General features: G+C 36.6%; 1 protein-coding gene across 2 annotated transcripts in view; it reads right to left on the reverse strand.

The window, feature by feature from the left end:
* Positions 1-26571, reverse strand: part of SWT1 (SWT1 RNA endoribonuclease homolog) — a 93631-nt gene that overhangs the window by 22211 nt on the left and 44849 nt on the right. For both annotated transcript variants that reach the window (XM_020901919.2, XM_070473939.1), the window contains exons 14-16: positions 23232-23380; positions 19449-19636; positions 13672-13803 (exon numbers count right to left, since the gene is read on the reverse strand). In XM_020901919.2, coding sequence (XP_020757578.2) covers positions 13672-13803; positions 19449-19636; positions 23232-23380 — 469 coding nt within the window. The remainder of the gene's footprint in view (positions 1-13671; positions 13804-19448; positions 19637-23231; positions 23381-26571) is intronic.

Raw genomic sequence — 26571 nt, forward strand, 5'->3', positions numbered from 1 at the left:
AGGAAATGTTGAGTTTTTGAAAATAGTGATAGCAATCATAGGACTTCCCTGGCAATCCAGTGTTTCCACTGCAGGGGGCATGGGTTTAGTCCCTGGCTGGGCAACTGGGATCCCTCATGCCACATGGCATGGCCCCCCCACAAAAAAAACAACAACAAAACCCATGGCAATCATGTAGTATGATGGTCCTATGGTACAGAGGCACACCATGATACAGAAAATTTCAAAACATTAAAAATCCTTTTTTGCTTCGCCAGATATTTCCATTTTCTTTCCCTTGCTCTCTAGTCCTTCCAATAGCACTGAAATTGAACTGTGTATATTAAATTTTGTTTGAAATGGCTAAAGTGGCTCCTATTTTCCTTACTGAGCAATGCCTGAAACAGTACTTTATTACCAGAAGTTATTTAGTTTAATAGTGGAGAAACCAGCACCACTTATTTCCATATATAGCTGTTTGTCCCTTACTCTGTTTCATACCTTAGCTAGGACAGCACCCTAACTTCATAGGTTACAGCTGGTATGTGAAATAAGTCTTACAGTGTTTACCAAGCTAGTTCCTTAGATTAATATATGATAAAGTCAGTGAATTCCATGTAGCCAGAGCTGTACTTCTTTTGCTGCAAAACTAGTTTCATAGTGGTACTGGCTATCAAGACAGTGGCCAACAAATTCCTTAAATCAACAGATGGAGCTGTGGGTAGAAATACCGCAGTGCTGCTGCTAAATCGCTTCAGTAGTGTCTGACTCTGTGCGACCCCATAGATGGCAGCCCACCAGGCTCCCCCATCCCTGGGATTCTCCAAGCAAGAACACTGGAGTGGGTTGCCATTTCCTTCTCCAATGCGTGAAAGTGAAAAGTGAAAGTGAAGTCGCTCAGTCATGTTTGACTCTTAGCGACCTCATGGACCGCAGCCCACCAGGCTCCTCCGTCCATTGGATTTTCCAGACAAGAGTACTGGAGTGGGGTGCCATTGCCTCCTCCAAACACTGCAGTGAGAGAAGTTAATTCCATATTTTAAAGAAGTATCTATTCCAGTGAAGACAAACCACTGCTGCCTTCATGATGGAAGGGATCTGAATCACTGCCACTGTGGACTGATGATTGCTTAGGGAATACTGCCTTATAGGATGCTTAGCATTTGCCTCTTCTGTTGGAAATGTGGGCTCTTAACAGTGGTAGTAGCCAGAACAGCCTTAATGAGAAGTCCCACATGTGAGCACAAGTTCGCTGAGAGCCCAAGTTGCCGCTGTCCCTTTGCAAATGAGCTCACTGACCAAATACTTGGGTGGGCAGGTGAAAAGGCTGATTGATATTCACAGGACAGCTGATCTTGCCCATTTGATTACTGAGAGTCTCCTCAGCAGTGGGTAACCTTTGATGAACATTCACAGGGGACACAAATACTCTCATACTCTATGCCCATTACACCTCTATGTGCCCATTACACACCTCTTCTCCAGACTTTCCTGTCACTAACTCTCCAACTTTCTTTTTGCAAGTTTCCAAACAAACCAATAGTCACTGTTTATTGATCAACGTTGATCTATTTCCCTGATCATTTCTCCAACAGTGCACAACTGCAACAGTGCAATTTTAAGTCTCTAGGAATTAGTATTAACTCAGATCTAGTAACCTCCTAAAATGTCTATTTCACTTTGTCTAGGATAGACTCACCCCAATAAATGAATACAAATCCCTTTACAGAAGATACTACCTTATACTCCAATGTGGGGCTTATCAGGCGGTGCTAGTGTCAATGCAGGAGACATATGAGACATGGGTTCGATCTCTGAGTCGGGAAGATTCTCTGAAGGAGGGCATGGCAACCCACTCCAGTATTCTTGCCTGGAGAATCCCACGGACAGAGGAGCCTGGCAGGCTGCAGTCCATGGGGTCACAAAGACTAGGACATGACTGAAGCTGACTTAGCATGGATGCATGCACATACTCCAATGCTGTACAAAAGTACTCACACTTTTTCATCTAGTTATCAAAAGTTTAAATAAAATATGCATAAAATACAATCTTTAATATAAAAAACATATTTTTGATGATTCTACTTGTTTCAGCTCAACAATTAACTTGGGGAAAATATATAGCTACATGGTTGTCAAAAATTAAACTAGCTTAATGTTAGCAAAAAAGAAACATTAACTGGAAAATTTACAACTCATAGTTCCAGTTACATTATTATTACAGGTAAGTATATGTTGATTCTTGAAGATTTATGCCTTATTCACAAGGACTGGACCATCAGAATGTAACATAATTCCAGGGGTTTCCAATGTATAATAAATATTTATTATCTTCTATGTAAAAAAATTGTCCTGAGTTGGACTCAACCTCTTATATTACTGGAAACAGCTTTACCGATTGCATCACTTCTCACAATGGGCAGATGGTTTGGCCAACTACAATGTTAAAAGTTCTTTAGAGGACAAGAGGATATTTCTCAAAATAGATGAGACTAATCCTAGAGTCTAGGGTACACTCCAACTTTAAACCTTTTGTACAACTTTATAAGGAAGAATTAGAACTGATCATCTGCCTTTATCCATACATTCACTATATACTTACTACTTAAGTTAAAATTATTACGATTTCCCTTACTGAGTACCTTTGATTCCCCCTAAACCCCACCACCATTTCATTTATTTTACTTATGTTTAATCCCACTGATTTAGTCAGTCATTTATCCCATCTGCTTCTCTGAAAACTGGAGTGGTTGGTAGTTTTAGCACTTCTTAGATGACTTGATAGCAGGGAATTTTAAGTAAATATCAGATCAGTAAGTCATTAGGTAGAAATAACCAGTTACAAAACAAAAGGAAAATGTTAAAGTATTGATTTTAAATAAAAACAACTCTATAAACAAACTACTTATCTCCAAGAAGTCATCTTCCTTTATATCTGACTATTTGATTCTGGTGTGATCCAAAAGTTTATAATGAGAACTATTTAGCTTCATCAGTTTTAATAAAACTGGATTTTCTGGACTAAAACAAAAGAACATTAACACCGAGAAATGCTTTAGGGGTAACAGGAATAACTGGCATTACAATGCTGATATTTAGGATAAAAATAAAGGTCTTTATGGCCTATTCTTGAATTACAAATGCTAGGAAGCACACCTAAGAGCTTCAGATATTTAAAATGAAATCTAGTTGTTTTAAAACGTAAGTCATGTATGATCTATTACCTTCAATAGCATTAAAGAGAAAGGTTAAATAAATATCAGCTGGTGCTGGATAATTCAGTCAGACTGATATGTGGATGGCCATGGAACAAGAGACTGGTTACAAATAGGAAAAGGAGTACGTCAAGGCTGTATATTGTCACCCAGCTTATTTAACTTATACATAGAGTACATCATGAGAAACACTGGGCTGGAATCAAGGTTGGCGGGAGAAATATCAATAAACTCAGATACGCAGATGACACCACCCTTATGGCAGAAAGTGAAGAAGAACTAAAGAGCCTCTTGATGAAAGTGAAAGAGGAGAGTAAAAAAGTTGGCTTAAGCTCAACATTCAGAAAACTAAGATCATGGCATATGGTCCCATCACTTCATGGCAAATAGATGGGGAAACAGTGGAAACAGTGTCAGACTTTATTTTGAGGGGCTCCAAAATCACTGCAGATGGTGATTGCAGCCATGAAATTAAAAGACGCTTACTCCTTGGAAGGAAAGTTATGACCAACCTAGACAGCATATGAAAAAGCAGAGACATTACTTTGCCAACAAAGGTCCGTCTAGTCAAGGCTATGGTTTTTCCAGTGGTCATGTATGGATGTGAGAGTTGGACTGTGAAGAAAGATGAGCACCAAAGAATTGATGCTTTTGAACTGTGGTGTTGGAGAAGACTCTTGAGAGTCCCTTGGACTGCCAGAAGATCCAACCAGTCCATCCTAAGGGAAATCAGTCCTGGGTGTTCATTGGAAGGACTGATGCTGAAGCTGAAACTCCAATACTTTGGCCACGTGATGCAAACAGCTGACCCATTTGAAGAGACCCTGATGTTGGGAAAGATTGAAGGCAGCGGGAGAAGGGGACGACAGAGGATGAGATGGTTGGATGGCATCATCGACTCAATGGACATGGGTTTGGGTGGACTCCAGTGCTGGTGATAGGAAGGCCTGGTGTGCTGCCGTTCATGGAGTCGCAAAGAGTCGGACATGACTGAGCGACTGAACTAACGGATATGTGGATGCCACATATTTTGTCAGCTAATTTAATATAAATTTTACTATGTAATACATACAACATTTGATATGTTATATTAAAGTTTATCAAACTATAATAGAGATACCACAAAAAGCTTTCACTCTTTTTACTGTATATAAGACATGTCTTCTTATATAGGAAGAGCATGCTTATATTCCTTAAGTCTCACTCACTCCCATTAGATCTCATCTTTCCTTCTACTAAACCTAATTTAGACCGTTGATACAGAGAAATCAGAATTAAAGAATTAAGGATAACATGGGATCCCGAAAAGCAATCTGGGCAAGTTACTGGAGGGTCCATCATCTGTTCTAGACATCAACACCGTTTTTATCTCAGTATGTTTGTCCAGTCTTTCTCCTTCCTCCTGATTTTCTTATTCTTTACCCCTTTCTTAGCTTGTACTCCTTCTTCTGTATGTTTTTGGAAACTCTACATTATCTATTCATTTACTGTCATAATGTAGTACCATCAGAACCATTTAGCCCTAAAAAAGTTGCCCTCTACCAGACAGACTATGCTCACTCAGTTATTTGACAGCTCCCCCACTTTTTTTGTTTTTTACTATCTACCATGTGTGATACAGGTATAGATCTAGATATAGGAAAGTAAGTAAAGTTCCTGCCCTAAAAGTGTTTCAAAATTAGGGAGCTGAATATGAAACAAATTATGAAAGTTAAGTGCAAAATGATGGCTGGAGGGTGAAGCAACTAAAGCCTTTCATTTTAAAATAAAAGATGTATTATTTTCTCATATACTGACTGATACACTTGGTGATGGACAGGACATGGGGTGCATGAAAAATTTGATAAAGAGGTGCATTGATATCTGGGGAGTTGTGGAAGTTCTAATGGGGGAGAGGAGGTGAAGTCTAATTATCTAAGGCTAGGTAGCTCAGTGGTAATCCGTTTGCCAATGCAGGAGAAGCAGGAAATCTGGGTTTGATCCCAGGGTTGGGAAGATCCTCTGGAGGATCTGGAGTGGAAATGGCAACCCACTCCAGTATTCTTGCCTGGAAAACCCATGGACAGAGGAGCCAGGCGGGCTACAGTTCATGGGGTTGCAGTCAGACACAACTGAGCACCTAAATGCACCACACACACATGGAGAGGCCAAGCCTCAAAAAAGTAGGTCAGACCTATACATGGAGAAACCTCTCCACTCTACATAAGGAAAATTTTTTTTTTATCAACAGCTGATCGTCTTGCCAAGGGAATGCACTGATCATAGCAAACACCCTCTTCCAACAACACAAGAGATGACTCCACAAATGGACATCACCAGATGCTCAATACCGAGTTCAGACTGATTATATTCTTTGCAGCCAAAGATGGAGAAGCTCTACACAGTCAGCAAAAACAAGACCAGGAGCTGACTGTGGCTCAGATCATGAGCTCCTTATTGCCAAATTCAGACTTAAACTGAAGAAACTAGGGAAAACCACGAGACCATTAAGGTATGACCTAAATCAAATCCCTTACAATTATACAGTGGAAGTGAGAAATAGATTCAAGGGATTAGATCTGACAGACAGAGTGCCTGAAGAACTATGGATGGCGGTTCATGACTTTGTACAGGAGGCAGGGATCAAGACCATCCCCAAGAAAAAGAAATGCAAAAAGGCAAAATGGCTGTCTGAGGAGGCCTTAAAAATAGCTGTGCAAAGAAGAGACGCTAAAGGCAAAGGAGAAAAGGAAAGATATACCGATTTGAATACAGAGTTCCAAAGAATAGCCAGGAGAGATAAGAAAGCCTCCCTCAGTGATCAACACAAAGAAATAGAGAAAAACAACATGAGAAAGACTAGAGATCTCTTCAAGAAAATGAGTGATACCAGGGGAACATTTCATGCAAAGATGGGCTCAATAACAGACAGAAATGGTATGGACCTAACAGAAATAGAAGGTATTAAGAAGAGGTGCCAAGAATACACAGAAGAACTATACAAAAAAGATCTTCATGACCCAGATAATCACGATGGTGTGATCACTCACCTAGAGCCAGATATCCTAGAACGTGAAGTCAAGTGGGCCTTAGAAAGCATCACTACAAACCAAGCTAGCGGAGGTGATGGAATTCCAGCTGAGCTACTTCAAATCCTAAAAGTTGATGCTGTGAAAGTGCTGCACTCAATATGCCAGCAAATTTGGAAAACTCAGCAGTGGACACAGGACTGGAAAAGGTCACTTTTTATTCCAATCCCAAAGAAAGGCAATCCCAAAGAATGCTCAAACTACTGCACAATTGCACTCATCTCACACACTAGTAAAGTAATGCTCAAAATTCTCCAAGCCAGGCTTCAGCAATACGCGAACCATGAACTTCCAGATGTTCAAGCTGGATTTAGAAGAGGCAGAGGAACTGGAGATTAAATTGCCAACATCCACTGGATAATAAAAAAGCAAGAGAGTTCCAGAAAAACATCTACTTCTGCTTCACTGATGACTCTAAAGCTTTTGACGGTGTGGATCACAACAAACTGTTGAAAATTCTTCAAGAGACGGGAGTAACAGGCCACATTACCTGCCTCCTGAGAAGTCTGTATGCAGGTCAAGAAGTAACAGAACCAAACATGGAACAATGGAATGGTTCCAAATTGGGAAAGAAGTATGCAAGGCTGTATATTGTCACCTTGCTTACTTAACTTATATGTAGCGTACATTATGTGAAATGCTGGGCTAGATGAAGCACAAGCTGGAATTGAGATTGCCAGGAGAAACATCAATAACCTCAGAAATGCAGATGACACCACCCTTATGGCAGAAAGGAAAGAGGAACTAAAGAGCCTCTTGATGAAAATGAAAGAGGAGAGTGAAAAAGCTGGCTTAAAACTCAACATTCAAAAAACAAAGATTATGGTATGCAGTCCCACCACTTCATGGCAAATAGATGGGGAAACAATGGAAACCATGACAGACATTTTTCTGGGCTCCAAAATCACCGCAGATGGTGACTGCAGCCACGAAATTAAAAGTGGCTTACTCCTTGGAAGAAAAGCTATGACCAACCTAGACATCATATTAAAAAGCAGAGACATTACTTTGCCAACAAAGGTCCATTTAGTCAAATATATGGTTTTTCCAGTAGTCATGTATGGATGTGAGAGTTGGACTACAAAGAGAACTGAGCACCAAAGAATTGATACTTTTGAACTGTGGTGTGAGAACACTCTTGAGAGTCCCTTGGACTGCAAGGAGATCAAACCAGGCAAACCTAAAGGAAATCAGTCCTGAATATTCATTGGAAGGACTGATGCTGAAGCTGAAATTCCAATACTTTGGCCACCTGATGCAAAGATCTAACTCATTTGAAAAGACCCTGATGCTGGGAAAGATTGTAGGTGGGAGGAGAAGGGGACAACAGAGGATGAGATGGTTGGATGGCATCACTGACTCAATAGACATGAGTTTGAGTAAACTCTGGAAGTTGGTGATGGACAAGGAGGCCTGGCATGCTGCAGTCCATGGGATCAAAAGAGTCGGACACAACTGAGCGACTGAAGTGAACTGAATTATAGTTTATGGGGTCAAAAAGAGTTAGACACGACTGACCAACTGAATTGGACTGAAGTGAACATCTTACCCACAGCAATGAGCTGAGATGCTGAAAAGTCACTAATTTTTAGGTCTTTATTTTCCACATGTCTTTCAATAAACTTTTGTTTCAGCAATTAACCTATAAAACAGCCTAAAGAATGTTATCTTTGTGTCAAATGAAGGATCTTTTCTAAATAACCTTTCTAAAATCTCAAGTTGGCTATCAAAACAGATAATATTAAGTTAATAAAATTATCTCTCAAATACAACTCCATACTCTTTGAAGACTAAATCATTAGGATTGATAGATATAAAGTGTTACTTGCTCAGTCATGTCCAACTCTTTGCAACCCCATGAACTGCAGCCCACCTGGCTCCTCTGTCCATGGGATTCTCCAAGCAAGAATACTGGAGTGGGTTGCCATTTCCTTCCCTGATAGATATAAAAAACTGCTGTAATTGTAGGATTCTTTATCCCTGGAATTATGCATGGCTATATCAGTGTATGTTTTGTTCTTATGTTAAAATGGGGTAAGAGAGTAATAGGAAAATTATTTCTTTTGAAACTTAATAAGAAATTATATATATGTAAATAACATACACAGCCCCAAGCTTCGTGACTGAATTGTAATTGTTTTAGAAAACCAGCTCTATAAAGTATTTCAAACCAAAGCCACAGGAATGTAATGAATGTTACAAAGGTTTTGAAGATTATTAAGCATTTGAAGATGATAAAAATTAATCATCTTCCTTTCCTAAATTCAAGCAGAAGTCTCTTTTTCCAAAATCATATTCTGTGATCACAAATGAATGCCCATACAAGATAAGATTGTGTCCAAGGCACCATTTGGTACTCAGTCTATATTTAAAAACCACAAAACCAAATATGACAGCTAGAAAAAAAAATCTAAGCTTAAGAGATAAAAATTAATTAAACTTTGGATACCCTGTCACAGAAAAAAATTCCTTCCTCTGCAGAAAGTGCCAAGTTATTTATAACTCTCTCCCATAAGATTCCAAATATGAGACTGAGAAAACATTCATTATCTCAACCACTTCATCCATGGATACATGAGCGAGAAATACAGAGTTCATGAAATTGACACAGAAATATAGAATTTTACATATTAAACCAAGTGATACATGAATATACACACTGAGTATGATCTAGTTATAGTTTTGAATTCAAATGCTACAGTTGGGTTTTTTTTTCTTTTTAATAATTTCAACCTTATTTTATAAATAAGGTGGATTATATGATTAAAAATCCAGGCAGATTTCCTAGCCTCACTCTCCCCCTGTCCTCTCCTCAGCTTCTAAACTAGGCAGATCACCACCTAGTTCATAGACACAAAAACACATGTTCATTGTTATTTTGAGTATTATCTTTCAGGTTGAAGCTGCACACACTTATAGTATGCCTCAGATTTGCATTACATGACTGGTTTAGTTAACTTTGTAGAGGTGTCAATTGAAGCACAGGACATGTAATGTTTTTTGATTAATGTATAAGTAGAAGTTTTCTTAGTTCTAGTATTTGCCATATGACTCTCTAATTTTTCACTCCAAGTGAAGCTTTATAATTTTCATATCCTAAGCAAAAGGTTTTTGTTATCTTGAGAATGACTTGACCAATCTAGACATAAATTCACTAAAGTATAAAATGAGACTACATAGTACTGACCTAAAAAATAAATCTTACAAAACTTTTGTCTACATGGAAAGAATATTGACTGGTTCACTAGTGTTTATATAAGAAAATATTAACAAAAGTCTTCAAATTAACCCTATATAGAAATAAAAGGAAAGATAGGAAAAAAGCAATTTCTAAACCAAATAAGTTTAAAGTTCACTCTCCTATCCAAGAAAGAAGTGTGCAGAAAGTGCAGAAATCAACAATATCCCCAATTCATTCAACTTTTACCAAATTAGGTATTCTGTACCCAACTATATAACTGTGTGGACAACTGCTAACACCAATATTTTCAATCTTAACTCATCATAATGATGCTTAGAATTCTATCAAAATTAAAATACAGTTAAACATTTCAAATTAAGCATCTCAGCTTTAAAGAGAAAATAAAGACTAACACTTATAAATATGTTATAGTTTAAAAAGATTTTCACATATATCATGTGAAGAAGGCGTGAGTTATTCTAAGAAAAGAAATAGTAGCTTAGCTAGGGTAGATGACATCAACGAAGGCAGCTACAAACTCAGTTCAACAAACACATTTTCACTCACTTCTTTAACTGAAGGACTTGATTAACAGGTTATTTATTACCAGTTCCTAAAATAACATCATAAATGATCTGCTCTAATAAGAGATGTGGGTTCAATATCTGGGTCAAGAAGATCCCCTGGAGTAGGAAACGGCAACCCAGTCCAGTATTCCTGCCTGGAGAATCCCATGGACAGAGACACCTGGCAATAGTCTATATAGGGTTGCAAAGAGTTGGACACAACTGAAGTGACTTAGCACAGCACAATAAAAAGAAACAGAGCTGATATATATTCACTGAACATATATCTCAAAAAAAAGAAACTATTTCATTTTAGCAAGCATCCAAAATGCTAATGAATTTGCAATGATTACAAATTTGAGTGTGTTTTTCAATGTTTACACTGAACTTACTTTAAAAACCACTACAATATTGTAATTAGCCTCCAACTAATAAAAATAAATGGAAAAAATAAAAAAAAATTTTTAAATAAAAGATTTTAAGACCACATAACACTTGATAAAACAATATAATTATAACTTTTAATACATTTTGATTCAAATGTCCATTGTCTGAACAGTTAATTTCAGTAGCTTCTGTTGATTAATGAATGCTTAAATCGGCAAACTTTTTATTCATAATGCCCTCTACTGGTAGCTCAAAAAGTTCTGATATACTTACTACAGGAGGTTGGATTAATTTCTTTAATGTGTTCCTGTACCAACTGCATATAAATCTCTTGGAAAGTTTGTTAAAAATATAACTTTTCTTCTCTACAAAGTATCTATAGATCCTGAAGTAGTCTGAGACAGGATCTACAACTCTGCATTAATAAGCAGAGAATCACTGGCTTTATTATACCAATACCCAATTTCTGAAGCACAGTAACTTAATGAAAAGCTCTAGGAAGGCATTACTATGCCTCTTTTATAGACAGAGACTGAGGCTCAAGACAATTTACTCCAGGTCACATGCTGAAAACCAGCAGAGCAACTAATACTTCCTTATTTCTGGAGGTATGTACACTTAAGAGTAAAGAGTAACAAAACTCTACCAGCTTTAAAATTCTAGTTTTATTTCTTTAGATATGGTTTTTGAAAGCAGTACATGCTACACCTTCTCAAACATGACTCCACAAGAGAATCACCACAGGAGTAAACAAAAATGCTTACATCCAGGTCCCACTCCCAGCAATTCAGACGGAATAGGTTTAGGGTCAGTGCCTGGCCTTCTTTTTCTTTTTTTAAGCTCCCAAGTGATTATAATTGGCCACTAGGGCTGAGCACCACTTAGGCCCATTGGTGCTCAACCTTTAGTGTGCACAGAATCAGGACACAGACCACTAGGCCCTACCCCCAGAGTTTTCAATTCAGTAAGCAGGGCAGGGTTTGAGAATCTGCATTTTTAACAAGTTCCAGCTGGCTATGATGAGGCTGGTTCTGTGCCTACATTCTGACAAGTGGTTAAGCACAGTAGCTAGTGGTCCTCAACACCTGCCTACACATTAGAAACACTTGGAGAAATTTTTTAAATTGTGATAGCCAGGCACACCCTCAGATCAATCCCATCAAAATCTCTGGGGTGCGGTCCAGAGGACAATATGTTTAAAGCTTCTAAAATTAAGAAGGGTTCTCTACAGCAAAGTCCATAAAACCTACCAAAGGATATATAGCGATTTCCGCAGTGGGTAATATAGTACACAGAACTTCCATAGCTTTTTGTCTGTCATGGCACAGAACAGCTCTGGATGTGTGAAACACCAGCCCACAGGATAAAGTGGAAACGGCTTTATGAAGCTGAAAAGACATTTCCCTCTAACCCCCATCCAGTCTCATCTTTTGCCAAACCCTCCCTCCCTCCGCTGCCTGTGTTCCTATTAAAACATTAGTAACTCTCTATTGTAATTATCTGTTTTAATGTGACTCTTAGCACTATTTCTGCAAGCTCATTGAAGTCAGAGATTGCTTCTCATTTATCTTTGATTCCCCAGAGCCTAACATGATGCCAAGCATAGGTGGAGCTCAATAAACATTTGTTGAGTAACTGAATTCAGATTAATATCTCTACTTTTTATAGAAAAGGTAATGTGTAAAGCATGGCTTTTATGCAGTGTAGCATGTGCAACATCTTTTACACAGCTAAAATCAGAACTATTTCTTCTTCATAGAGCTACTTTTATGTAATATTGCCTTAAAAAAAAAAAAAAACCTATGTGCACTTAGAGATGATATGTAACTTGGGTTCTGTCCCCTCTTCAGTCATTAGTAACTTAAGAGTAGCAAAAAGCTTTGGTAACCTTTCATTCTAAGAATTATATTAGCCAAGTGATCCAAAAAGAGGTACAAATGCTTTGCACATTAATTAGATAATGTTTCCAAAAACTCTTAAAAAGAAATAAGCAAAATCAAAAATTGCTATTGTTTTAAAAATCCAAGTTTTTAAAACTCTGACTTCATAAAATCGCATCAGCTTTTGGTTTTGTTTTTTAATTGTAAAGAACAGCATTCTTCTGAGAGCAAGCTGTATGTCTAATTCAGGTCAAGCAATTTTGGTATATTAAAAAAAATAACTGCAAATATTCTCCTTTAATGTCATGAAAGAAAACATCTGACTTCACACTACAAAGATGGCATGGTTAATTCTATACCTTTCCAGAACTATGTTTTCTATATACTTCATAAATATTTAGTAATCACATATGAATTAAGTCTCAAAGCACTGAAAGACTAAGTTGCTCCTCAAACTTTCTCAGTCTGAGGTACTGTAAGACTGTATTGGATGAAATCAACCATATTAACAAATATTAGCATGTTTTTTCTTTTAAAGGGCAGTGATAATTACCTTAACACATACTACTTTTTATTCTGGAGGAGGAAATGGCAAACCACGTCAGTATTCTTTGCCTGGAAAACTCCACGGACAGAGGAGCCTGGTGGCTACAGTACAAGGGGTTGCAAAGAGTCAACACAACTGAGCGGCTGAGCACGCACACAGAGTCAACACGTAATTACTGAGCGCCCGTTATGGACTGCTGAAGACTCCTGAGAGTCCCTCGAACTGCAAGGAGGTCCAACCAGTCCATCCTAAAGGAAATCAGTCCTGAGTATTTATTGGAAGGACTGATGCTGGAGCTGAAACTCCAATGCTTTGGCCACCTGATGCGAAGAACTGACTCATTAGAAAAGACCCTGATCCTGGGAAAGATCGAAGGCAGGAGGAGAAGGGGATGACAGAGGATGAGATGGCTGGATGGCATCACCAACTTGATGGACATGAATTTGAGCAAGCTCCAGGAGTTGGTGATGGACAAGAAAGCCTGGTGAGCTACAGTCCATGGGGTTGCAAAAAGTCAGACACGACTGAGAAAGAAACTGAACTGAACTGAACATTATGTGTCAAGCACTATTCTTGGAGCTATAGTTATGCAGTAAAGAAAAGTTCCTTATGAAGCCTACAATCTAGCCAATTTTTTTGTAGAAAGGAAAAAAGTAGATACATTTTTGTGGTCCAGATGATCAACTGAAGTAAGCATTCTTTGCAACAGAGGGAGAAGACTTCAATCTAAAAGCTACTAGTTTATGAAACTTGCTGGAAGACTCCCAGCAACTCTGAAAAAGCTGATAACCCTAAAAGAAACAGTAAAATAAGAAATAAATGAAATCTTAAAATTAAGTAGTATTTACCTCTGAATTCCTTCCAGAATATCTTTAACAGCTGCCATTAACTTTTGAAGATATATAAATGCTTCTTCAAATGATGCTATTTTTGAAGACGTCAGAGTTGAATTTGAATCCAACCTTTGAAACACATCCATGCTAAAATAGAAAGAAGAAAAAATGCTCATAGGTACACACGCATATTTACTGTAATTCAAGTATTTCGACTTCTAATGTATAAAATAATGTTTATAACTTATCGCTCATAATGTTAATCTGTTTAAATGAGAAATAAAAGAAATGTCCAGACTACCATTCATGCAAAGAATAGGGGGTCAACAACTATATAGTTCTAAGAAACTGTGTGAGACCGTAAGAGATAGAAGGGAAGTCATGCTATCAATCCATATTCAAGTCAGTATGTAAGTACAGACCGTACTCCCATATACAAGGATGAAGAAAAAAAATCACACATCAGATTTAGTTTGCTGAAACTGGATGTTACAAATGTTCATACACTTTGCTCTGATAATTCCAATTTTAGAAACAGGCACAATTAATAACTACCTCAATGTACAGTAATATTTTTAAAAAGTGTTAAGTAATAAATTAGCTACCTGATGAAATATCAAATAACTATTAAGATGATGCTTATGCCATCTATGAAACAGAAAAATTAAGGTAAACAAAATGTACTCATATAACATAAAAACAACCATATAAAAACTCAAAACATATGCTGTATGGGTTGAACACTGCCTCCCCCACCCCAATAATCCATGTTCACCCACAACCTCAGAATGTGACCTTATTTAAAATAGGATTTTTGCATATGTAAGTTAAGTTAAAATGAGGTCATACTGGACAAGGGTAGACACTTCCCTATGTGAAGACGAAGGCACAGACCGGACCGGAGTGATATATTTACAAATACTGCTGGCAGCTACTAGAAGTTGGAGACAGTCATGGAATAGATTCTCCCTCAGAACCTCCTAAAAGAACCAACTCTGCAGACACCTGGATTTCAGACTTTCTAGTCCTCAGACTGTGACTGAATAAATTTCCGTCACTTTATTTTTCAGTATTTTTATTGAAGTATAGTTAATTTAGAATGTTGTGTTCATTTCTGCTGTACAGCAAAGTGATCCTGTTTTACACATATATGTACACAATTTTTTAAATGTTCTTCTCCATTATGGTTTATCATAAGATACTAAGTAATAGCTCACTGCACTATATAGTAGGACCATGTTGTTTATCCTTTCCTTATATAAAAGCTTACAGCTGCTAATCCCAGCCTCTTAAGGTTGTGCATAAGGGCACTAGGGCTTCCCAGGTGGCTTAGTGGTAAAGAATCTGCCTGCCAAGCAGGAGACAAGGGTTTGATCCCTGGGGCAGGAAGATCCCCTGGAGGAGGAAATGGCAACCCACTTCGATATTCTTGCCTGGGAAATCCCATGGACAGAAGAGCCTGGCGGGCTATAGTGCAAAGGGTTGCAAAGAGTCAGACACGACTTAGTGACTAAACGCCACCACCATAAGTATTCAGAGTACTTTTATATGAAAAATAATGCATGGGGTCTACCAGATTTTCAAATAAACATCTCTGTGTGAAAGGCTCAAACATGAATATGTTGAGAAGTTCTACAGTGACTCTGGTACACAAGCAGGCACAGGAAACAATGAAGTAAGCTTTGAAAACTAGACAATAAAGTAATTATAAGCATTTTTCACTTACTGAAGGACTATAACATAAAGCATATTATCCAGAAATTAACAAGAGCTCTGTAACATCCAACACAAATGTATGTATATTATAGGTCAGTTCTAAAGTACATAAAGTAGTCAAATGTTTTCTAAATGAAAGAAAGATTAAAATATCTTAAATATTGTTTTTGCTTTAATATTCTTTCACTTAGTCAAAGGCAAAGGGGAAAAGGAAAAATATACCCATTTGAATACAGAGTTGCAAAGAATAGCATGGAGAGAAAAGAAAGTCTTCCTCAGTGATCAATGCAGAGAGATAGAGGAAAACAATAGAATGGAAAAGACTAGAGATCTCTTCAAGAAAATTAGAGATACCAAGGGAACATTTCATGCAAAGATGGTCACAATAAAGGACAGAAATGGTATGGACCTAACAGAAGCAGAAGATATTAAGACAAGGTGGCAAGACTACACAGAACTGTACAGAAAAGATCTTGATGACACACATAACCATGATGGTGTGATCACTCACCTAGAGCCAGACATCTTGCAGCGCAAGTCAAGTAGGCCTTACGAAGCATCACAACGAACAAAGCTAGCGGAGGTGATGGAATGCCATCTGAGTTATTTCAAATCCTAAAAGACGATGCTGTGAAAGTGTGCGCTCAATATGCCATCAAATTTGGGAAACTCAGCAGTGCCCACGGGACTGGGAAAGGTCAGTTTTCATTCCAATCCCAAAGAAAGGCAATGCCAAAGAATGTTCAAACTACTGCACAATTGCACTCATCTCACATGCAAGAAAAGTAATGCTCAAAATTCCCCAAGCCAGGCTTCAACAGTATGTGAACCGAGAACTTCCAGATGTTGAAGCTGGATTTAGAAAAGGATCAAATTGCTAACATCCACTAGATCATTGAAAAAGCAAGAGAATTCCAGAAAAACATCTACTTTTGCTTTATTGACTACGCCAAAACCTTTGACTGTGTAGATCACAACAAACTGTGGAAAATTCTTAAAGAGATGAATACCAGACCACCTGATCTGCCTCCTAAGAAATCTGTATGCAAGTCAAGAAGCAACAGTTAGAACTGGACATGGAACAACAGACTGGTTCCAAATCGGGAAAGGTGTACATCAAGGATGCATACTGTCACCCTACTAATGTTCTTGTCTGGAGAATCCCAGGGATGGCAGAGCCTGGTGGGCCGCCATCTATGGGGTCACACAGAGTTGGACATGACTGAAGTGACTTAGCAGCAGCAGAGTATATCAAGTGAAAGGCTGGGCTGAATGAAGCACAAGCTGGAATCAAGATTGCCAGAAGAAATATCAATAACCTCAGATATGCAGATGACACCACCCTTATGGCAGAAAGTGAAGAAGAACTAAAGAGCCTCTGGATGAAAGTGAAAGAGGAGAGTAAAAAAGTTGGCTTAAAACTCAACATTCAGAAAACTAAGATCATGGCATCCGGTCCCATCACTTCATAACAAACAGATGGGGAAACAATGGAAATAGTGACAGATTTTTATTTTCTTGGGGCTCCAATATCACCGCAGATGGTGACTGCAGCCATGAAATTAAAAGACGCTTGCTCCTTGGAAGAAAGGCTATGACCATCCTAGACAGCATATTAAAAAGCAGAGACACTACTTTACCCTCAAAGGTCCGTCTAGTTAAAGCTATGGTTTTTTCAATAGTTTTGTATGGATGTGAGAGTTGGACCATAAAAAAAGCTGAGCACCGAAGAATTGATGTTTTTGAACTGTGGTGTTGGAGAAGACTCTTTTGAGAGTCCCTTGGACTACAAGGAGATCCAACCAGTTAATCCTAAATGAAATCAGTCTTGAATATTCATTGGAAAGACTGATGCTGAAGCTGAAACTCCAGCATTTTGGCCACCTGATGCAAAGAACTAACTCATTGGAAATGACCCTGATGCTGGGAAAGATCGAAGGCAGGAGGAGAAGGGGACGACACAGATGAGATGGTTGGATGGCATCACCTACCCAACAGACATGAGTCTGAGCAGGCTTTGGGAGTTGGTGATGGACAGGGAAGGCTCGTGTACCACAGTCCATGGGGTCGCAGAATCAGACATGACTGAACGACTCAACTGAACTGAACTGAAATATTGTGTTAAACTATTTAGGTTTCAAAGTGATTATCTCTGTTCTGTATATACAACATTCTGCTTACAAGAATATATAAGCCACAACATTAAAAATACATTAAGACTGAACAAACAAAACCTTTGCTTTATATGATAAGAAAATTTTAAATATTGTTTTTTTTTAACCTCACACATCAGATATAGTTATTTCTCTAGTATAATAGACTATAATTTGTCTCAAAAATTTTTAAATTATAGTCAAGGACTAAAAATCAGTTCTAAATCTATAATTGAATGAGAACAGATGTTTAAATGGAATGCTAAGATCACTTTACTGCTCCTGTAAACAACTAGAATGGAGAGAGGCTCTTAATCCAAAATAACAAAATGGGCTCTCAAACCAAAATCATATTACAAGGCATACAGTATGATCGACATAGTTATATAGAGACTATGGGCTTGAGGAAAATTATGGAAGGGAGTGTTGGCCTACTTTAAAATCAATTGTTTTCTATTATTTTTTAAGTTACTCCAGCAACCTATTTAAAGACCTACTCACAAATGGTCTCTATCTTTTCATTTTACTAAGACCAGAATACTTTAAGTGTATGAAAGTAACAAAAGTATTAATCCACTTAAGTATTTATCTTTAAAAAAAGTTTTACATGAATTTTTCCTAATCCAGAGCGATGCTTTCTTTACATTATTTTGCATCTTATTTCTCAGAAGCCTTTGGATCCTGCTAATTTCTTTAGCCACTCCTGGTGACTATTCATTGGTTTTGACATGTTGGCAAACGATCTAACATATTTAGCAATGATTCTCATCAGTTTCACATCTGAATCACCTAGACAGAAGCACTAGTTCAGCTTCAGTCCTGAAGTGAAGTGAAAGTTGCTTAGTCTTGTCTGACTCTCTGTGACCCATGGACTATAGCCTGCCAGGCTCCTCTGTCCATGGAATTCTCCAGGGCAGAATACTGGGGTGGGTAACTGTTCCCTTCTCCAGGGGATCTTTCCAACCCAGGGACTGAACCCAGGTCTCGCACACCGCAGGTGGATTCTTTACCAGCGGAGCCACCAAGGAAGCCCTGTGCTACTGAATTAGAATTTCTAACAGAGAACCTAACCACATATATTTTTTACCCTATCCAGATAATTCTGAGCCCCTTTTTAAGCAGCACTACCTCTAAAGTAATTTGACAAAAGGCCCTCATAAGATAATCTAGTACAAACTATATTATTAAAGTTACAAACCAGGGCTTCCCTGGTGACTCAGTAGTAAAGAAGCCACTTCCCAATGCAGGAGACACGGGTTCCATCCTTGATCCAGGAGAATCCCACATGCCACAGAGCAACTAAGCCCATGTACAACAACTACTGAGCCTGTGCTCCAGAGCCTAGGAGCCACACTAGGGAAGCCCATGCACCCTACATTCTGTGCTCTGCAAAAAAAGAAGCAATGAGAAGCCTGTTCATTGCAACTAGAGTAAGCCCTGCTCGTCGCAACTACAGAAAAGCCCAAATAGCAACAAAGACCCAGCACAACCAAAAGTGAATAACCAAACAAACAAAATTTTAAAAAAACTAAGACACTTTGTAGTAAAGAAAAAAAAAAATTCACAACCCAAACACTATTTAATGAACACTAGCAATATTGGACGGAGAAGGCAATGGCACCCCACTCCAGTACTCTTGCCTAGAAAATCCCATGGATGGAGGAGCCTGGGAGGCTGCAGTCCATGGGGTCGCTAAGAGTCGGACACGACTAAGCGACTTCACTTTCACTTTTCACTTTCACTCATTGGAGAAGAAAATGGCAACCCACTCCAGTGTTCTTGCCTGGAGAATCTCAGAGATGGGGGAGCCTGGTGGGCTGCCGTCTATGGGGTCGCACAGAGTCGGACAGGACTGAAGTGACTTAGCAGCAAGCAGCAGCAACAATGGAAAAGCCTGAAACTCGAAAATTCTTAATTTAGTACCTGTTTTGATAGAGTGTAATCCAAACATTCTCTAGGATAGACCAAATTTCTTGATGCCTGCTGGTTTGAGGAGGATAAGAACCAGATAAAACGGTGATTTCTTGGTTATCAGATTTCATCAGAGAATTATCTTCCTGGCCTTTACCCGGTGTATTTTGTGAAGAATTTTGCTTAAGTTTTGGCTTGACCTGGGAAAATAAGAATTACATAATATGCAGCTAGTCCTTCACTAGTAAGTGAGAAAGAAAGAATGTCAATTGTAGATTACAAATGTTCTGCCTTTCTTGGAAGTGCTATTTATTCTTTGTCCTTGATTATGTACAGAATATTACCAGAATAGAATCAGAGTTAAATTTTTTCTTTTCCATTTATATGAAACAGTATTTCCAGTTTATTTATTACAGAGTATAGAAGGAGAATTCTACTTGTAAGGGATTAAGAAATAAGTGAGCAAAGAAATGGGAACAATGGTTATATACTGCTCTTTTGAGAAGTTTGGTAGTTGATGGAAGGAGATGGTGCAGTAAATAGCACAACCAATTAAAAGTATTTAAGAACAGATCTGAGCATATTTCTAAACAGTGTGAAAAAGCAATACCATTGACTCAAGTGATATTTTCTTAAAAAAAATCACCCTGGGGGAAAATATTAACAGGTGAAAAATGCATATGATAGAATGGAAAAAAGTTTTTAACTATGAGTTTATTGAGTTTGTTGACTTGGCTCGTCTATAACATCTTTGTGAACTTATATAAAATTACTCCATTTCTCTAGGTTTCGTTTGTTGATAAAAGTATGATTTCAAACATTAGCTTCATGCTTATCAAATTTTATAAAAAGGAAATTTCCAAAACTGTAACAACAGTTGACAGTTACTGAGCATTTCTTATGTATAGGAATTTCCTAAGAATTTTATATCTATTTAGCTCATTTAATCTTCACAATTACTCTATGAAGGAGATACTATGATTATCTACATTTTATTGAGGCAAAGAAAGGATAAATAAGTTATGCAGGGTTACACAGCTGGTAAGAGTATGAACAGAATCTGACCTTTAGTAGTCTATGAATGTGGTTATACTCTCTCTCCAACTCATAAAGGTAAATATTACCTTTTTATTTCTTTTCAGGAAGGAAGAAAACAGCCTGTTTACATTAATTATGAACTTAATAAATACACATGAATCTATGAATTTTGTTTTGAGATAAATGTGTTTAATCATCACATAATGCTTTTTCTCAGCTCTCAAACAGAAGCGTATGCAACATACAAATAGGCTGCTTTATCAAACACTTACACAGCACTTACTATGTACTAGACTCTACAAATATTAATTTAATTCTCATGACAGTTCTAAGGCAGAGATTATTATACTTTTTCTTATAAAAGAAGGGCTTAAGGCTCTGAGAGGTTAAATAACCAGAAATTAAAAACACAACTAGTCAGGATGGGAAGTCTGAGGCACGTTAAATCTAAAGTTTATTAAAAACACTTATTTTAAATATTCTATCATTCTGGAAGGTCAAGTCTTTTTTTTTCATGATGTTAAAAGTTTCATAAGAGAAAAAATATATATCCTTTCCTCTACCCCATTTATATAAAAATCTGGAAAATGACAGTACTTAACTTTCCATTTTGGTTTCTCAGAATCAAATGAATAATGAATATTCCTCTTTTCCCGATTTTCTACACTTAGTAAACTAAGATAAGGGGATTTTTTTTTTTACAGTTACTACACTTAGACACTCTATTCCTGGAGGTAATCTCTTTCTTTTCCTTGTTCAAGTTAGTGACACATAACTAAGTATTCAGGTCATAAATCAGATGCACTGTATAAAATATTGAAAGTGCATTTTAAAAACCCAAGCTAAATCACAATGTTCTTGGCTGACTTAGACAATGAATTGTTTCAAACACGAAAATAAAGCAATACTTGAAAGCTCTAATTGTGGAAATAACACAAGTTGTTTCAAACAATCAGACTAACGCTTAATGTTGAGGGAAAAGCACTAAAGAGAATACTAGATTTTTTGTCCCTTGTCTTCTTGAATCTCTTGCTAATGTGGCAACTAGAAAATCAGGATCCAAGAATAAATAACTTACTAAGTAACAAGCCAATATGTTTACAAGTGGGCAATATATAACAGGCATACAATTATGTGACAAATAACACTAGATTTTAATATCAAACTTTTCATGGAAGAAAACTCCCATGGCTAGGTTTCCAACTGATAAAAGAATCTTGGTATCATTTTTATCTCAGTCATTCCTAATTTTTTAATTCTCAATAATTTTAATTCAAAGGCTGCTAAGATTGTAAGTATCCTAAACTTTCCATTTTGTTCACCATGGTTGTTTCACTAAAGATGGGGTTTTAGGGCTCAGTTCTGTGAGGGAAAGGATAATGTGCTCTTCCCTACACAATTCAATTATAATACTCAAGCTGCAACTCCTAAATTCCCAGGTCTATTCTTCCCTACTGAAGATTCTAAAAGTCACACTTGCCATTTAAAAGAATAAGCACCAATGTTTTGATCATCTTAAACTAAAAAATTATTCACCCCTTAAATCAATCCTTTCCTCAAGAAATAACATATATTTCCTCTTAGTTTATCCAAAAGATGCTTCTTTTAGTCTTAAGCAAATTAAATCCTTTCCTCAGTGATTATGACTAAGTTTAGTATCATCTAATCCTTTCATTACTTCATAGGTACCAGGGCCTATGTTACCAGAAGAAAAACCACAGAGGAAAACCTGGCCAATTCAATAACTCAAAGGAAAAAAGATACGACACACACATACACACACATATATATATACATTAGATGAAAGTATCATTGATATCTAATGATGTAATTGTGATGCTGAGTTTTTTGAACTGTTTCAGGCATATAAAATGACCTGAATTTTCTAGATTTGAAATCAGAAGACTCTAGAAATATAGTATTACTAGGGACAAAATTCACGTAGTTATTTTAAAGGGGCAAAAAGTTATCAGTGCTAGGCAGATTGCATAAGAATCACATGAGGAGACCTGTTAAAAAACTGGTAGGTCAACTGGTAAAGTTTGAATACGGTCTGTAGGTTAGATAATTGGATTATGTCAATATTAATTTCCTAATTATACTAGTTATATAAGATATCCTTATTCATTAGGAAATATATATATATATGGAAATATTTAGGGGTAAAGGGATAACATCTGCAAAATACTCTTAAATAATTCAGAAAAAAAATTCTGGATAGATAAGTAGACTGGTAGGTACAAGACAGAAAATAATAAAAGCAAATGTGATAAAAGGTTAACATTGGCAAATGGGGGTAAAGGACACATATGAGAATTATTTATGTTATTCTTATAATTTTTTTGTAAGTTTGAAATTATTTCAAAATAAAACATGAATCAAGAACAAAAATACTTCTGGGCACCACTGACAGAAATTTTACTCAGTAAGGGGCATGGCATCTGCATGCTTAAAAAAATTTCTGAAGTATTTTAATGCATGCACTGAAAAATGAGTAGTCAAGCAACAATGCATAGTTCTCTTCTATTCATAAATGAAACAATATGAAATCCCAACAACTGCTCTGACACTGCTTCCATAGGAGTATGAGTGTTTTATAACTTGTAGTAAGGATTGTTCAGTCTCCATTCAATTCACTTAATATTTACTTAATGCTTTTAGTATGTTAGAGTATGTTAAATTTCCTACCTACTGTTGTCTGATAAATACATTCTTATAACATATGATTACTCTAAATGCATTCTAAAGGTATCTTACCTCTGCAAATGTTTGGAGTAGTTTGTTCACTTGAGCAAAGGCCTGTGGAAGAATACCATCATAATTTGACCTTGTACTAAAAGCATGTAGCAAACTTTTAGAATCCTGAAGCAGGAATTTCATTGTTGTAAAATCCACTGCTTTATTAGCTGGTAACAGAAAATTAAGAAGGAAAAAATATATAAGAGTGAGTATACAACACAAAAATGCTTTCGGAAAATCAATCTAATAATAATTAAGAAATTTAAGGAGAATATACATTTACATCTACAGGCTCCTAATTTACCTCTCTGGTGTAAAAAGCCATAATGAGACTTAGTTTTAGACAAAGTTCTTGGAGTTGATTCTGGCATTCTGTGAAGCTCGCCTTCCATATCTGTAAGTTTTCACATGTACAGTTTCTATCAACTATAGATCAAAAGTATTTGGGGGGAAAATGTTCTATAATGTTCCAAAAAGCAAAACATGAATTTGCTGTGCACTGGCACCTATTTACATAGCATTTACATTGCATTAGGTACTACAAGTAACCTAGAGATGATTCAAAGTATATAGGGGGATATGCGTAAGTTATATACAGATACTAAGACATTTTATACAAGGGACTTGAGCATGGAAAATTTTGCTATCCTCAGGGGTCCTGGAACCAATTCCCTGTGGATACTGAGACTATATTCAGATTCCAAAATTTCCCTCAAAAAGGTCAACTTCAAAGTAAAAGTGAAATGCACAAGTTACTATACACAAAATAGACAGATAACAAGGTCCTACTGTATAGCAGGAAATGGCACCCCACTCCAGTACTCTTGCCTGGAAAATCCCATGGACTGAGGATCCTGGTAGGCTACAGTCCATGGGGTGGCAAAGAGTTGGACACGACTGAGCGACTTCATTTCACTTCACTGTATAGCATAGGGAACTATATTCAATACCCTTCAATAAACCACAATGTAAAGAATATGCATATATATGTATCCGAATCATTATGCTGTACACCAGAAACTAACACAACATTGTAAATCAACTACACTCCAATTATACTTCAATTTTTAAAAATTAAAAGTAAAATGAAAGAATGTTATACTCTTCAGAAGAGATAATCACCAAACCTGAGTTAAACTACAGATTTTCAAAACTGAGGTTGTTTGTAATCTTGTATGTCTCAAGATTACTCTTGAGACATCACGGTGTCCACAGTTTGGTGGTAAGCATTTAAATTATACGCAGTACCTTTCATAATCAACTCAGTAATCATGTAGTGACTTATCTTCAAATTCCATCACATGAAATATAATACCAGATTTATTGAAAATGTGTTCTCTTTGGACACAATCCAATTTCAGTGAAAAATAAACTACTTGGGTTAACAGTGAGCTATGGGCAAAAGAAGCTAATAGAATTTTCCCCCCTTAAATTAGCAAAGTGAGTTAATCTACAGGTAATAATTTAAAGATGTAACATTTTTGTCTCAAGGAACTAAACTTGCTTACATTAAATTCTCAAATCAATTAGGAGAAGTGGTGACAATAATTTCAAAGACTCAAAGTTATGAACAATGAAGTTAAACAACTTTCTAATGTTACCAACATTCAGAACAGAAAAAATTATCTCTATTATTAAGAGAGAATACTGCATAATAGTTTTCAAAGGCATTTAAAATAACCACAGTGCAATGTGTTTGCCTTGTTTTCTTTTAGGTTCACAGCTTCAGAAATTCTATTTTATTCTGAAACACTGGCACTATGAGTTAAAAAAACAGTTTTTCTGTATAACTTACATAACAAATATTTGCTTGTGAAATCCTGAAAGGTTAAATGAAAATAAAAAGTGGATTTTCATAATTAATTACTCAATATTCTGAAATTCTGATCTAATGTGATGGTTACAGCCAAGATTCTGGCTACCCTTTTATCAAGCAAACAGTGCATCTCCTTACAAAACGCTTTCGGTTATTTTTAAAATCAAAGACTAGTTCAAATTCCTATGGGGAAATTAGAGATAAGAGATGCTACAGAGGACAGAAAGGAGGTAAATCTCCTCAGAGGAGGCAGTTGGGCACAACTTCTTTTAATGGTGCTTCTCCAGTGTAGTATATATTTGATAGGGCTGAAATCCTTGAATTAATCATTTTATTTCATCTTAAAAGAATTCTTTACTAAAGATTAAGGCAAAAGTATAATGCCAATGATCAATTCAGTACTTAGACAAAGCATTAAAAAAATCTACAAGGCTGAAATAATTTAATGTTTATATAAGGTGAACAATTATTTAGGTGAAAATTAATATGGAAAATGAAGTCAGAAGAAGCTACTACTCATTTTCTACATAATTTTCTATGAATTGATCTAAAGCGACATGCTTGGTACAGTAAGTTAAACACATGTATAATTGAACAGCTGTGGATACTATTAAAAGATTATAAACAAAATTATCTGTAATTTTTTCTAATTCAAAATTATTTTACAGCAGAAGGCATTTTTATAATTCTATTACATATGATTCACAAGTCTGTAAACATTAGGCATCAGATTCTTCTAGATCAAAGACCAATAAATTATGATTACACAATAGTCCTCCAAATGAGTTTTTAATGAAAGGAATGGTCATCTCTCTTCACTTCTCTTGTTATTAGAGAAAAATAGAACTACTGACTACTACCTCTAAGTTCCAGAGAAGCACAAAAAAACTGCCCAGCCCTGGAAAACAGACAAATGGAAGATCGCAACTAGATATCCCATTTTTGAAACCAAGTCTTAAGATCACACATGGTTTATGGACTTCTTTTGACAGAAGCAACAAAATTATGTCCCTAGTAAAAGATATGAACACTGTTTCTACATATCTTTTAAAATGCTTTGAAGACATGTTTAATATGTCATTCCTTAATAGTAATACCCCTAATAAATATTTTATAGCTAAAGGTCAATGCCTGGAATGTGTATCTTTATTTTAAAAATCGGTAACTTTAAAAAATAAATATTCATGCAACATCCACTACATATATGTCATAAAGTATTGATTAGGAACTTTAAGTTTCCTGGGGAAATTTATAAAGATGTAAAACATTTTCAGAGTTTACACTTCAGGGGAAAAGAGAAGTGGTATATCCATCATAGAATGTTTTTGTTTTATCTTAGCTTCTAGGAAGCTTAGTGCTAAAATCTGTGTTCAAGTGCTGCAATAATTGTTTGCACATGTTTTATACTAAAACTATGTCTTTTATTCTTCTTCACTACCTGGCTCTTGTACCTTTAAGCCTAACTTAAACTCTCTTGTACTGAGGTGGTCATTTAAAGGCCCATATATACTGTTATTTTTAAAAAGTAGACAGGATATAACT

Source organism: Odocoileus virginianus, chromosome 11 (assembly GCF_023699985.2).
Source record: "Odocoileus virginianus isolate 20LAN1187 ecotype Illinois chromosome 11, Ovbor_1.2, whole genome shotgun sequence".
NCBI classification, from domain to species: Eukaryota; Metazoa; Chordata; class Mammalia; order Artiodactyla; family Cervidae; genus Odocoileus; species Odocoileus virginianus.